Source organism: Grammomys surdaster, unplaced genomic scaffold, assembly GCF_004785775.1.
Source record: "Grammomys surdaster isolate TR1022 unplaced genomic scaffold, NIH_TR_1.0 238, whole genome shotgun sequence".
Classification (NCBI taxonomy): Eukaryota; Metazoa; Chordata; class Mammalia; order Rodentia; family Muridae; genus Grammomys; species Grammomys surdaster.
In genome coordinates this window covers 3736383-3751335 of record NW_021604683.1, presented here as the reverse complement: position 1 = coordinate 3751335, position 14953 = coordinate 3736383, and the positions used below count along the sequence as shown (strand labels likewise).

Here is a 14953-nt window from a genome sequence, read left to right as displayed (position 1 = left end):
GAGAGAGAGAGAGAGAGAGAGAGAGAGAGAGAGAGAGAAAGCCCCCCATAGCTCTGACTAGGTGTTTTCAGGAAGCTAACTCGTCTCTCTCCCATCTCTGATGGGTGGTACTAACTCAACTAACTCAGAGTCTAGGCTCTGGGCATTACCTCTCCTGGCATCTCTGTGGGAGCTCTGATGAGGACTCTCCAACCTGGGTAGAGCGGGACTTCTGCTAGGCTGTGCCCTCCCCTTCTGAGGCTCCTGTTGCTAAGTCCAGGTAAGCTACAGTAATCCCCGTAGCCAACTAGCAGGTCTCAAGAAAGTAGGTACTTTTTTCAGACAGCCAGGAGACATGAAACTTGAGGAGTGGAGGAGCCACTCCTAGAAGTTCCAGATGGAGGATTCTGTTGCCCCCCAAATCCCTTCTTTTACTGGCGGCCACTTGGGCAGGACTTGGAGGCCTTTCAGGAAGGAAAGGTTGAGTTAAAGTTCAGGTGGAACTCCCCAACAAGCCAAAATTGGGCAGAAGTCTCTGCCTTATAACCTGACAGGGGTGTAGGTCCTTCTTGGCCTTGGGTTGACTTGCTTCTCTTGTCCTATCATTTCTCCAGGGCTAATGGTTTCAGTAGAGCAGCTGCCCAGAAGTCTTGCTCACAATCCTGAAGGACCTGGCCTTCATCTGAGATGGCATCCATGGGGTGCAGTCTGAGGCCGGCCAGCACATCCACCACCAACGGGCTATCCTTGGCTGGACTCTATGCTAAGGTAGACCTTTACCTGGGCTGCTCTCGCTGTACCCAGTGCCTCAATGAGAGTACCTACATTCTGTGTGAGGTAGAGCACACCTGCCTCAGGGAGATCTTGCTGGCCCGCTTCAAGCAAGCAGCCAAGAGCAAGATCTGGCGTAAGGTGGGCCGCAGGCCCAGCTTCCCAACACCTATGCGCTATCAAGTCTGTCGTTATTATAGTCCAGGCTTGGGCTGTAGGCATCACTGGAACAGATGCACCTTTGCCAGAAGCCCTGAGGAGGCACTGGTCTGGACATTTGAGCTCAAGAACAATCTTCCTCGACTGAAACTGAAAGAGGCTGTGCAGGGCACCAGAGCCCCAGATAGGCTGCAGACCCCAGCTGACACCATCCGAGCAGAGTTTGGTGGCTATTTCCAATTACTTTGTGCCCTGTGCTTCAAGTCCCGTCCCCCATGCCTCTGCCCTGTGGATCCCAGGGGCCATTGCCCTAAGCACCAAATCTGCCCCACACTCCTCATCCATGTTATAGTTGAGGGCCAAAAGCGACAATTTGTGGAGGTGCGGCCACTGCCACAAAAAAGATATCCTTTAAACTACTGCAAGTATGTGGGCCGTGGGGCGCCATGCTACCATGGGGCTTCACGCTGTGGGTATGCTCACAGTGCTGTGGAGATGGCTGTGTGGAAGGCTGAGCAGCTGGATGGGCTTCAGAGAGGAGATCTGCTCACAAATCCTCTCTTAGTGGAGGACAAGTGGAAAGCCAGCCATGGTCAGCCTACTGTCAAACTGTACTGCCATGCCTGCCTGGTCACTTGTACTTCTCAAGAGGCATTTGAGAACCACTGCTCCTCCCTGGAGCATGCACAGATGGTGGCCTTTGACCAGGCTGTCCCCTGGAAGCACCGTGCTCCACCAATGGGGCTCTCCAAGTTCGAGCTCTGCCCTAGGTAAGGAGAATCATGTGGGAGCCTAGGGTGGGAGAACCCCCCACCCAAGGGTAGCCCAAGGGATTGTAAGGCCCATGAGGCCTAGGACCTGCGTATCATTTGCTGTGCCCTCTGTATGTCAAGCTAGTACTGCAGTATAGCCTCTGAAGAAGGTTCCTTGTGCCAGCCCTTGCCCTGGATATTTGGGGTATAGAGCAAACGAAACCCCTACACAATCTATTCCTGCTCCCCATACAGACCAGGTTTGGGCTGAGAGGGTTGGCCCCTGAGGCTGGACCTTCATGAAGCCCTGATGACGTCTTCATCTCTCCAGGCCTGATCTCTGTGAGCACGGAGAGGTCTGCATCAAAGCACACTCAAAACAGGAGTTACAGGAGTGGGTTCAGCGGGCACAAGACATGGAGTTGCGAGAACGAGCCGCCTGGCAGGATGGGCTGGTACCTTACCAGACACGGCTTCTTGCAGAATACCATCGCAGCAGTAGAGAGGTGTTGGTGGTAAGTAGAGGCTTGTGAGTGGGTGAGGGTGGGTTCACGGCTGCTGTGCTGAAAGCCTAGCTTCTTTGTGCAGATGGCTGAGACTGTCCATGGAGTGTCTGTCACTTGCCACCAGCCACTGGTTCATCAGGCCCAGGAAAAGAAGATCCAGCACAAGTGGGTGTTCACCATCCACTCCGAGGTGAGGGTCAGACAGCCCTGAGATCACAGGTCTTATGGGTATCCCCAGGCTTGGGTGGAGGGATTTCTAGGGTGTAAAGGACTACAAGTGGGAAGATACAGAAAGCATGCGATTTGGAGTAGATGCTGCCAGCACCTCCGCTTCTGTATCTGTGTGACCTAGGACAGACCTCATAGCCTCTCTGACTCAGTTTCCTCCACAATGATAGGACCATGGCACCCTCACTCTATGGATGGGGTCACCCAATGGAGTAAATTAACCAATACAGGAAACAAGGGCCCTGAAAAGTCCAGGTGTTCATCTCTTTTTAAAAATATTTTAGAGGCCTTAGGCAAGGTCTATGAGCAGAGGTGAAAACCAGGGCAGACTGAGCAATCTGAGTAAACCACACTCAGAAAGTGGCAAGCTGCCTTTCTCAGGAGGGTGGGAAGGGTCAGGGTTGAAGGAATCACCACAGGCCTTGACAGCGTCTCGGCCCATTCCACACTTTATGGCCTGTCTCCTTCTCCAGGATCCCTTGCTACATGTGGCCCTACTCAAGCAAGAGCCTGGAGCAGCCTTCTCACTGGTGGCCCCCAGTCTCCCACCACACCAGATCTATGCACAGGGAAAGCACTTCTGTGTGCCCAACTCCCAAGCCCAATTCCAGGTAGGGGTGCTTGTGCAGGCTGCCTCCTTTGGCAGCTTTGAGCAATGGGTGGTCTTTGACTTTGGTCGCAGGCCAGTGCTTCTCCAAAAGCTGAAGTTGCAGCTAGGCCAGACACACAGCTTGAGGCTCGATGGGAAGCCAGCACCCAGCCGCCCCCAGGAACTGGAATACTGGCACACAGGCAACCGCCATGTGGTGCTTGCGGTAGATTGGACACCTGAGCAGGAAGCCCTGATGGCCAAGTACAAGTTACCCTCCCTGGCCCTGGAGTTCAATCAGAACGTTCTGGTCTGGGGCCCCATCTCTCGTACGAACTATCGACAGAGGATGCACAAATTTCTCTATGAGGAGGAAACAGCCCAGCAGCGGCTGGTAGCCAAGTAAGTGGGGCAGTAGGCTAGCAGGAGTGGCCAAAGTCTGGATTTAGAGATGGGTCTTTGACTATAGCATAGAAAACTGACCTATAACTTTCTACCAGGCTGGCCATGAAGGGCCAGGTATCCCTGAAGACAGCACTGGAGACACCGGCACTTGGCATGCTCTTTGCACCTCCAGGGGCCCTCTATGCCGAGGTCCCCTTCCCCTCCTCTCTGTTGCCAGACACTGACCAGGGCTTTCTGCTGAGCCGAGCAGTCAGCACAGCCCTTGTGGCTCCTGTACCTGCACCTGACAGTACAGTATACCAAGTGCGGCTAGAGGCACGGGCCAGTTCAGAGCATGCACTGTGGCTGCTGTTACCAGCACGATGCTGTATGGCTTTGGGGCTGCAGGCACAAGACAGCCCCATCTTGGAGGTGCAGTTCCAGATTGACCCTCTGACCTTCCGGTTCTGGCATCAGGCAGTGGATGCACTGCCTGAGGAGCGCCTGGTGGTTCCTGACCTGCCTGCCTGCACCCTGCCCTACCCCTGGCCCACCCCACCCTCATTTCGTGGCAATCACAAACAGAAGCTGGCTGTGGGGCTCATTGCAGGCAGAAGACCCGAGGGGACAAAGCACATTCCACCACTGCTCATCTATGGCCCCTTTGGCACCGGCAAGACCTACACCTTGGCCATGGCTGCCCTTGAAATTGTCCAGCAGCCCCACACCAAGGTGCTCATCTGCACACACACTAACAGGTGAGCCCAAAGCTGCTTCTGGGTTGCTTACCGCTGCCCTGCCTCTCTTATGGAGATATGGGTGCCTTTTCCACAAACCTTAGACCAAGGAAGAAGTTGTAGTAATGGTGTGTTTGGCCTACCCAATGTTTCTTAGGCAAGGCTCTTTAAAATATATATATATATATAAACAGGCTATTCGACCAAGAAGTTCCTCTTTCACTAATGTGGGATTTTTTTTATCTATTTTTTAGTTCCCTAATGACACATATTATTACAGGCACAGTGTCCTCTTTTAGCCCAGAGTATGGGGTGGAAGGAAGAGCCCAGGACAATAGCCACGTGTCCTGAGCCAATTTCTAGGCTGAACTGGATATCTGGGTGTCAAGGCTGTTATTGCTTACCTGGAATATCCTAGGCAGCACTTCCTTGGCCTCTTAACTCTCAGGCTGTGCTCCTGGGGGCTCAGGCACCAATTCTTGTTGCCAAAGCTTGAAGCACCCAGGAACTCTGTTCAGGATCAATGCTAGCCCCTAGTTATGGGTGGTCTCAGACCACAGCTCTCTCTCCCCTTGTCCTCAATTAAGAGATTGCCTTCTCTAAGCTGTCCCTGATCACCGATGCACTCCAAGTCTTGCCCACTTATCTTCAAGCTCTGACTTTCTCTGTGTCTTTGCTTTTAGTCCTCTTTGAGGAAATTTGAGTCCCTGGTCAAGACCCCTGTCTGTCTGCCTTATGAGTGTCCCTGGCATCCGGGCAAGGATGCACACATGCTTTAGCCAGCAGCCTGAGTCCTAAAGCAGTAGTCCATAGTGCCTCACCCTTCCTACAGCGCTGCAGACATCTATATCCGGGAGTATTTCCACGGCTATGTCAACAGTGGCCACCCAGAGGCCACTCCACTCAGGGTGATGTATGCAGATCGTCCTCCAAGACAGACTGATTCAACCACCTTGAAGTACTGCTGCTTAACTGAGGACCGCCAGGCCTTTCGCCCACCCACAGGCCCAGAGTTGGTACATCACCGTTTGGTGGTCACTACCACTTCTCAGGCTCGTGAGCTCCAGGTGCCAGCCGGCTTCTTCTCCCACATTTTCATTGATGAGGCAGCCCAAATGCTGGAGTGTGAGGCCCTTATCCCACTCTCCTATGCCTTGTCACTAACCCGTGTAGTACTGGCAGGCGACCACATGCAGGTCACACCTAGGCTCTTCAGCGTGCCCAGGGACAAGGCAGCTGGGCACACGCTGCTGCACCGCCTCTTCCTGTACTACCAGCAGGAGGTACACAAGATTGCTCAGCAGAGTCGAATTATCTTCCATGAGAACTACCGGTCAACGGCAGCCATTATCAACTTCGTCTCCCGTCATTTCTATTTAGCCAAGGGCAACCCCATCCACGCCAGTGGCAGAGTCCCACGTCACCCCCAACACTACCCTCTCATGTTCTGCCATGTGGCAGGCAGCCCTGAGCAGGACATGTCCATGACATCCTGGCTTAACTCAGCTGAGGTCACCCAGGTAGTGGAGAAGGTGCAGGAGATCTACAATACCTGGCCTCACTGCTGGGGACCCCGGGAGCAGAGACACATCTGTGCTGTCTCTCATGGTGCCCAGGTAAGCTGTCTCTTCTGGCCTTTACTTTATTTACCTACGAGGGCTGCTTTGTTCCTTTCCAGGGTTGTTCATATAACCACACCAGGGAGAGGGTGTCCAGGGATTCACAGGAGGGCCTGTTTCTTACTGGGTGACAGGCCCCTAGAACCCTGGACTTGTCTACAGGTTAGTGCGCTGAGGCAGGAGCTAAGGAGGAGGAACCTTGGTGAAGTGTCTGTGGGCAGCTTTGAGATCCTGCCAGGTAGGTGACAGAAATGTGGGCCAGAGGCTGGCCTAACAGGGAGGCAGCTTCCAGCCCATTCCTTGGATGTGCATAGACAGGGTGGGACTGAGGTGTCCAGGCTGCTGATCCTACCTGGCCACCTGACCCATGTCTCCCACAGGGCGTGAGTTCCGGGTGGTAGTACTGAGCTCTGTCCACAATCGAAATAGTCTCCTCAGCCCTGGGGCACCAACCTCAGAGTTCTTCACTGAGCCTCGAGTGCTGAACACGGTCATGACCCGTGCCCAGTCTCAGCTGGTGGCTGTGGGAGATGCTGTGGCTCTCTGTTCCTCTGGAGCCTGCAGAAAGCTCTGGAAAAGCTTCATCCGTGAGTGCGTAGAACATCACAGCGTCTTCCCCGAGGAGCTGTCGATGGAGCAGATTGAGCAGGGTGTGGCCCAGAGACGGAACTGGGCCTCCTTGACCCTCAGAGCTGGGAGCCCAGAGGCAGAGCACAAATCTACAGTACAGGACCCACAAAGGCCCATAGCTGAAGGGACTGTGGTCACAGTGAAGGCAGAGACTAGAGCCAGGGCAACAGCCACAGCACAGACTGAGGCAGTAGCATCAGGAGACACAGCAAGAGGGAACTCAGCCTCTACAGATGCAGCAGCAGAAGTGTCCACCCTGGAAGGTGGGATGTCTGAGGAAGATTCCGAGTCTGACTTCTGGCCCTCTGACTGGGAACTCAATGCTGATGATGCCATCCTAAAGGAACTCCTCGATGAGAGCCGGCAAGTGACTGTAACTGTGAGGGAGGATGGACTTCTTGACACCATGGTTTGCCCTGCATCCTCACAGAAGGCCCGACAGTACACAAACCTACCCTCATCTGTACTGAAGAAGTTCCTGCGCTCAGACCCCAAGCGATTCCGCCGTTGCAGCTTCCTACAGGAGACCTTTGAGAGAGCATTGGCCACTCCACTGGATGACACGGCCTGTAGCCCTATCCAGGTCAGAGGTCGTCTGAACTGTGGAATGGCTTTCACAGGGGATGAGGTGCTGGTACAGATCCTGGGCCCAGCAGTAGATGACAGGAGCATCCCTGGAAGCCTGCAGGGTCGTGTGATGGGTGTGCTGAAGAGAAGGAGACATGAACTGGCCTTTGTGTGTCGGATGGATGAGTGGGACCCCCGCATCATGATCCCCATCAATGGTTCTGTGCCTAAGATTTTTGTGGCAGAGATAAAGGACCCACAGCAAGTTCCCATCCACCGCCTTATTCAAGGCCAGGTACAGCGTGTGAGGCATGAGGCTCTCAAGCCTGAGGACCAGGGCACCCGGCTTTTCTGGGTCCGTATTGTTCTTTGGCGAGAACGTTTCTACTATCCACTAGGCATTGTCCTGGAGGTGCTGCCCAAGGCCATCACCTGGGATCAGGGCCTTTATATCCTTGACCTAGAGCATGGCCTGAAGGCCCACACACCAGACCCAGCCTCAGTTTCCAAGGCTTTGCAGAAATACCGCTCAGAGCTAAACATGGCCTCTGGTCACCGAGAGGACTACCGCCACTTCCTGACCTTCACTGTGGACCCCCAGGGTGCCTGCAACCTTGATGATGCTCTTAGTGTCCGGGACCTAGGCCCAGTGTATGAGGTGGCAGTGCATATTGCTGATGTAGCCAGCTTGGTGCCCAAGGATGGGGCCCTGGACGTGGAAGCCCGTCAGCAGGGCACTGTGTTCTATGCCCCCAGCAGGGAGCCAGTTCTCATGCTGCCCGCCAGCTTGTGCCAGGGTGCACTCAGCCTTCTACCGGGTCAGGATCGCCTCGCCATTTCTCTCTTCCTCACCATGGAGAAAGGCAGTGGCCAGATCAAGAGTCTGCGATTTGCACCCTCCATAATCCGCTCTGACCGCCAGCTGTCGTATGAAGAAGCTGAAGAACTGATCAAGAGACACCCTGGGGCTGGCCTGGAGCTGCCAGCCCACCTGGACTCTGTGGAGGCCTGTATTGTGGCTGCCTGCTACTTCTCTTGGATGTTACGTCGTCAACGCCTCCCAGCTGCCTGTTACTATGAGCCGCCAGATGAGGACAGTGTGCTGGGCTTCCGCACAGCCCATATCATGGTCCAAGAGTACATGATCCAGTTTAACAGCCATGTGGCTGAATTCCTTGTGGGCAACAAGCACACAAAGACACTCACACCACTAAGGTGGCAGCCCACACCCAGTAGGCAGCAGCTTGACAGTGTTTTCAAGAAGCACAGAGGACTGGTGCCTCTGTCACTGCACCTGTGCCACCACTCAAACACCCACTATATCCCCAACAAGCAGCTGTATCTCCTGACTTCCCTCTGGAAACAAGTGCAGCTTGCAGCTGGTACTCAGGACTATAGCCAGATGGTGGACCTTATTGCTGCAGATGACATGCACCCTTCATTGGCTCCGGCTTGCCTGGATTTCCGAAGGGCTCTAGGCCGCTCTGTTTTTGGTCGCTCCAGCCAGGGTAAGCAGCAACCTGCTGGCCACTACTCACTGAAGGTGGATTGGTACACATGGGCGACCTCACCCATCCGTAGGTATCTAGATGTGGTGCTGCAGCGGCTAATCCTGCTGGCACTGGGCCACAGGGGCTCTACATATTCTAACAGGGACATTGATGGGCTCTGCCAGGACTTTAGTCGCCAGCATGCATGTGCTCAGAGCTACCAACGGCGGGCCTACAGCCTGCACCTGGCCATCCAGCTCAAGACCCAGCCTCAAAACAAGCTGGGCTTTGTAGTGGATGTAGAGATCGGTGCCCGATGCTTCAAAGTGCTTTTCCCTATAAACCGGGAAACCCTGCCTGATCCCTGCCCTATCCACTACCATTCCCTGCAGTTGGCTGAGCACCCGCAGGAGTCAGTGAGCCAGACAGGCTTGCGACTTGTGTGGCGGCGCCGCATGTACTCGGTGCAGGAGTCCAAGCTGCCTTTACCACTTCTGGGCACGGGTTTTGATCAACACACCCAGACTGTAGATGGAGCCCTGTGGATGAAGCTACTGGTGCTGCTGAAGGAACAGCGCTGGCCTGAGATAGCTGCCCTCATCCAGGAGCAAGATAAGCTTTCTCCTCGAAGGGGGAAATCACAGATACACCAGAGCCATTGTGGACACTTTGTGGAGGTGGCCTATGAGCTGGGCAGTGGAGATACCCTGCAGGTTCAGCTTGGCTCCAGCCTGCAGCGGGGCTTCCTGGCACCAACCCTGCAGTTGTGGACTGTGGTTCCTGGCTTCAGCCTCTGCCTGGAGCACATGGAACGGCCAGGTGACTGCTTTTCAAGCTATGTGCACCAGGCTCTGCAAGACCAGTACCGTGAAGTCAGCGAGTACTCAGGTGTGTGGGGACCATGCTGTGCCCTGGAGTCACTCACCAGTGCTGTTACAGAAAATGACTCCATTGTGCTGCAGGATGTGCGTATCTCTTGGGACACATCGCAGGGGCAGCTGCAGGGTACCTTCCAGCTGGAAGCTGCTTTTCTCCAGGAGAAATGTATCAATATCTACTTTGGCTGTTGCTACCTCTGCATTCGACTTGAGGGAATTCCTCTTCCCCTAGCTAGCTCACTCCCTGGGCCTAGTGGCCTTGGGCCCTTCCTGAACATTGACCCCAATACATATACCTGGGTGGCCCATGGGCTGTCTGGTGACTGGGACCATGAACTGGCTGGTGACTGGGACCAGGAGACTGTGGATGATCGACAGGAGGTTCCCAAGCAGGTACATTTCTTCATCCACCACATGACCATGGAGAAAGTTCCAGAAGAGGTGCTGAAACCTAATGCTCGGTTCACTGTGGAAGTGCTATCTAAGCAGCTTCCTGACCTGTGAGTAGCTCCTGTCACCTGAGGTTGGGGAGAAGGTCCTTGAGGTCTAGCGCCAGGACCTCTCTGGGCTCTCCTGGGAGGACATGACTCCCTCCCTAGGAAAATCCTGTCCACTTTCTGATATCCTTTCTCACCCAACTCCCATCCCCCAGCCGCAAGGAAGAAGCTGTGCGTCAACTGAAAAATGCATCCCCATTGGTCATTAGTATCGCCTTGGGCCGGCCTATCCAGGAGCCCCGTCGAGGTGGCTGGCGTTCTTTCCACAAGGGTAGGTTTGCCCCTTAGCTTTTCTTCCCCAGCACATGGTGGTCAGATGATCCTTGGCTTCTGCTACACTCACACCCCCACCTCAGCACCTACCAGCAGGTTCTTGGAGCGGCAGAACTACAACATCCCTGGTGGACATCATAAGCTGAACCAGAGCCAGGACAGGGCTGTCAGGAGCGCGCTGCGGAAGCAGTTCACAGTCATCCAGGGCCCACCAGGTGGGGCCCATTTGCAGGAGCCAGGAGGGGCTGCCCTGTGTAGGCAGATGTGGCCATAGGAACTCACACTGTCCTCTCTCCACAGGCACAGGGAAGACCGTTGTGGGTTTCCACATCGTGTACTGGTTCCACAGGTCAAACCAGGAACAGATGCCAACTGGCGGCAGCCCTAGTGGAGAGGAACAGCTGGGGGGTCCATGTATCTTATACTGTGGTCCCTCCAACAAGTCTGTGGATGTCCTGGGAGGTGTGTTAGGGATGAATTATGGGACTGCCAGAGGGTGCTGGGCACTGAGTTTCAGCCTCACATCTTCACTTGCCCTAGGACTGCTCCTGAGGAGGAAGACAGAGATGAGGCCCCTGCGTGTGTATGGGGAGCAGGCAGAGGCCACTGAATTCCCACTGCCAGGAGTGAGCAGGAGTCTATTTGGCAAGACCTCTCAGGAAGGAAGACCAAATCAGAGCCTGAGGTATGACCCTTCTGTCTGTGCTGGGACTGAGGCAAGGGGGCCTCCACTGGCCAGGGTTTCACCAAGGTTCTGCCTTCTAGGAGCATTACCCTTCACCACCGAATCCGCCAAGCCCCCAACCCGTATGCAGCAGAGATCAGAAAATTTGATGCCCAGCTTCGAGAAGGGAAAATATTCTCAAGGGAGGATCTTGTGGTGTAAGTGGTGGTCTTGGAGGTGGGGGCTACCCAACGGCAAGTTCACTGGATGACATGAGTCACCTCATATAGGTACAGGAGAGTCTTGGGGAAGGCGCGCAGATATGAACTCGAGCGGCACTCGGTCATCCTGTGCACATGCTCCTGTGCGGCATCAAGAAGCCTGAAAGCTCTCAATGTTCGACAGATCCTTATCGACGAGGCAGGCATGGCCACTGAACCAGAAACCCTGATTCCCTTGGTATGCTTCTCAAAGACTGAGAAGGTGAGCATTGTGGGGATCTAGTGCTCATGCCTGAATTCCTAGGGGCAGTCGGTGCTGGGGTACCAAGTGTGTAATAGGTGAGCATTGAAGATGGCCAAAAAGTTGGGATTCTTCTGGCTCCAAAGGTCATGGCTATCTGTGCCTCCAGGTGGTTCTGCTTGGGGACCATAAGCAGCTCCGGCCTGTGGTCAAGAATGAACAGCTGCGGAATCTGGGGATGGACCGGTCTCTCTTTGAGAGGTACCACAGGGATGCCATCATGCTGGACACACAGTACCGTATGCATAAGGACATCTGTTCCTTTCCCTCCATGGAGTTCTATGAGGGAAAGCTGAAGACCTGGTCTGACCTGAGGCGTCCACCCAGCCTCCTAGGTCATGTTGGCAAGCAGAGCTGTTCCGTCATCTTTGGTTCTGTACAGGGCTATGAGCAGAGGCTGCTGGTGTCCACTGAGGACGGCAATGAGAACTCCAGGGCTAACCCGGAGGAAGTAACAGAGGTGGTAAGTGTCAGAGCAACTCTCTGTGGTATTTGGTGGGTCAGGGAGGGCTTCCTGGAGGAGGGTGAGGACCAAGGATAGCTTCAGGCTGGGATCGGGTGAGACCCCTGAGCTTAGGACAGAAGAGGGACTGGGTTCCAGCTCTGTCTGTCCTCTTATCTGCTTAGGTACGAATCACCAAGCAGTTGACCCTGGACCGGACAGTAGATCCCAAAGATATTGCTGTCCTTACACCCTACAATGCACAGGCTGCTGCAATAAGCAGGGGCCTCATGCAGAGAGGGGTCACCGGAGTGACTGTGACCTCTATCACCAAGAGCCAGGGTGAGGCTGGCTCTATGGAGGCCATTTTTGTGTGTAGGTCAGTGGGGGTGGGGCAGTGGGCATAGAGCTGTGACTTCATCTATCCTTTCCTTTCTGCCTCCCAGGGAGTGAGTGGCGCTATGTGATAGTGAGCACAGTCCGAACGTGCCCCGGGAGTGATGTGGACCAGCGGCCAACCAAGAGTTGGCTCAAGAAGTTTCTGGGCTTTGTTGTGGACCCCCACCAAGTAAATGTGGCCATCACCCGGGCCCAGGAGGGATTGTGCATCATTGGTGAGGGTTTGTGTGTCTGAGGAGGGGTGGGGAAGGCAGTGCCTAGCATGCTCAGGGCAAAACTAAGAGCCACCTTGACTCTGCCTTTCAGGGGACCATCTGCTGCTACGCTGCTGCCCACTCTGGCACCGTCTCCTAGACTTCTGTGAGGCCCAGCACAGCCTTGTGTCTGCTGGGAAAGTACGGGTCCAAAGAAAGTTTGCTCTGTCTTCTTGAGGAACCCCGACCTGCCCAGCTCTTGATGTGCCATCAACTGAGGCTATGTCCCTCATTCTTCTCTGCCAAGGTCCTGGGCATACAAAGGATTGCCACAGCTCACAGTTCCAGCTCAAATTAGTCAACCACCTCTGCTATCTCTTTGGGAAAGGACATGGTATTGGCTGCAGTCATGTAGCAGTGACAGCCTTATGGGTGGTGGCCACTTCCTGTGCCGGAAGCAGGCTTAATAATGATGACCTTCCTGTTTGTGCTTGGACTTGAGTGGAGGGAAAAAGAGCTAGAGACTGGTCCCTTTGCTCCCAACTCCCTTTGCTTTCCTGGGGCATTTGATGACTGGGACACCTCTTAGTGGCCACAGAGGACCCCAGGACATGCCTATGCTGTTATAGGGGGCCTAAACAGAAATAAGACTCCTCTGAGACTGCACTTTGACACTGAGATCCATCTATGGTTGCACTGGGCACCATGTATTCATTTGCCCTGTATTCTAGTCTTAATAACCTAAAGCCAGCATCTCTTACAGGGACACTCAAAGTGGGCAAGGAAACCTTCCCAGGAGAAAGAGTTTTTCTCTTGTAGTGTTTACTGCCTTGTATCCTATAGGGCTGCCCGCGCTGGGGTGGGAAGGGCAGAACCAGATGCTCACACAGCCCTACCTCCTGGGATGTGAAATAGCTGACCTGTGGGCAGGCCGCTAGGAATGAGGTACCCAGTACTTCTGAGTCTGTGCTTCTTCACCATGCTTCCGTGCCTATGTCCAGGGTTTTAGGACAACCTTCCTGGCACCATCCTTTTCTACTGGACTGAGCGGGTGAAATGTCTCCCATCATGTCTCCCTCTTATATGCTCACTTCCTGGCAATCCCAAGGCTGGAATCAGCTCCCCCTTCAGTGTGACCCTTCCTCTCCTGAGGTCAGAGATGTTGCAAGTGAAGTATACACCAGGACATCTGGGTCTCTTAAGGCTCAGCTGCAGAGCCTCCTGTGAGAATAATACCTGGTGTTTTCTACAAATTAAGTTTCTACATTCCAATTTTTGTATATTTTCTCAGGTTATGCCTTATATAACTGGATAATTTTATTATAAAAACTGCTCTGAAAGTTCTCGTGTGTGTTTTGTGGTATGGGCAGTAGTAGACAGAATTGGCCATCCTGTAGCCATTGAGGTGGTCAGAGGAGGAGTTGAGTACACAACTTGGGAGCATGGTGAGAGAAGGTGGTAGTACCCCATCTCATGGCTGAGAACATGGCGTATAGTTACAGGAAGCTAGTGTAATTTAGCAGAGATGGACTGGAACTGGAGAGCTAAGTCTGTTGCTGTAGTCCCCAGGCTGAAGCCAGTCCAAAGTCCTTACGCCTGTGGCCTCAACTTCAACTTATCTGATCTGAACTTGTACTCTAGTGCCTTGGGTCCCTTGGCTCCCTCCAAGTCAACTTGTGACATGCATTTGTTTTGCCTTTGGGTTGTAGCCAAACAAGCCTCTTCCAACACAGCTGACACAAGAATGATAGACCCAGAAGAAGATGGTGGAATTTCCTGGAGACACTGTAAGGGAAAGAGGTTCTCAAGGCCTGTGTGCTTCCAGAGGAAGGGAGGAACAACAGAGGGCACCAGCTTCACCTGTCCTCCTCATCCACTTAAGTCTGTAGATGAGATTGACAGGGCTCTAGTGCCTTGGCTGTGTTCCCAGGGGCAGCTTGAGGTAGTGTACTAGGGGTGTGATAGCTATTACTATTAGTTGAAGATGAACAAAAAGTTGGGATCCCTCTGGCTCAAGGAGCATTTCAAGAGCAGCCATAAATGAATAGTGGAGATTAGGGATGGATATATACTAAAATAAGCAAGGCATTCCTAGATAGGAACGGTAAGATCTCTCCCACCTAGGGTTAGGGAGAGCTTCTTAGAGAAAGGGTCTCGAACTTGGTGGGAAGTACTGAGGAATGGTTTTAAGTTAGTATTTCTCTTAGGGTTTTACTGCTGTGAACAGACACTGTGATCAAGGCAACTCTTACAAAGGACAACATTTAATTGGGGATGGCTTACAGATTCTGAGGTTCAGTCCATTATCATCAAAGTGGGAACATGCCAGCATCCAGAAAGGCATGGCACTGGAGGAACTGAGGGTTCTACATCTTGTTCAGAAGGTAACTAAGAGAAGACTGGCTTCCAGGCAGCTAGGACGAGGATCTCAAACCCCGCATCCACAGCAACACACTTCCTCCACATCTACTCCAACAAGGCCACTCTTCCTAATAGTGCCATTCCCTGAGCCAAGCATATTCAAGTCACCACATTCCACTCCCCGGCCCCCAGAGGCTTGTTCAAATGTATGAGTCTATGAGGGTCATACCTAGGCATAGCATAATACAAAATATGTTTAGTCCAACTTCAAAAAGTCCCACAGTCTATAAGTCTCAACAATGCTAAAAGTCG

General features: G+C 53.5%; 1 protein-coding gene across 4 annotated transcripts in view; it reads left to right on the top strand.

The window, feature by feature from the left end:
- Helz2 (helicase with zinc finger 2) overlaps positions 1-13623 on the top strand; it is a 14195-nt gene extending 572 nt beyond the window's left edge. Inside the window, exons 2-19 of one of the 4 annotated variants that reach the window (XM_028774041.1) lie at positions 594-1679; positions 1993-2176; positions 2250-2357; positions 2869-3386; positions 3485-4126; positions 4938-5721; positions 5887-5962; positions 6105-9789; positions 9942-10057; positions 10143-10274; positions 10360-10521; positions 10600-10744; positions 10825-10941; positions 11014-11206; positions 11355-11708; positions 11873-12029; positions 12134-12301; positions 12393-13623. In XM_028774041.1, the coding sequence (XP_028629874.1) occupies positions 667-1679; positions 1993-2176; positions 2250-2357; positions 2869-3386; positions 3485-4126; positions 4938-5721; positions 5887-5962; positions 6105-9789; positions 9942-10057; positions 10143-10274; positions 10360-10521; positions 10600-10744; positions 10825-10941; positions 11014-11206; positions 11355-11708; positions 11873-12029; positions 12134-12301; positions 12393-12517 (8679 nt within the window). In that variant the 5' untranslated portion in view covers positions 594-666 and the 3' untranslated portion in view covers positions 12518-13623. Of the gene's footprint in view, positions 1-593; positions 1680-1992; positions 2177-2249; positions 2358-2868; positions 3387-3484; positions 4127-4937; positions 5722-5886; positions 5963-6104; positions 9790-9941; positions 10058-10142; positions 10275-10359; positions 10522-10599; positions 10745-10824; positions 10942-11013; positions 11207-11354; positions 11709-11872; positions 12030-12133; positions 12302-12392 lie in introns of those variants that run through there. The other 3 variants (XM_028774044.1, XM_028774043.1, XM_028774042.1) reach the window with 3 other exon arrangements.
- The last annotated feature ends 1330 nt before the right edge of the window (positions 13624-14953 follow it).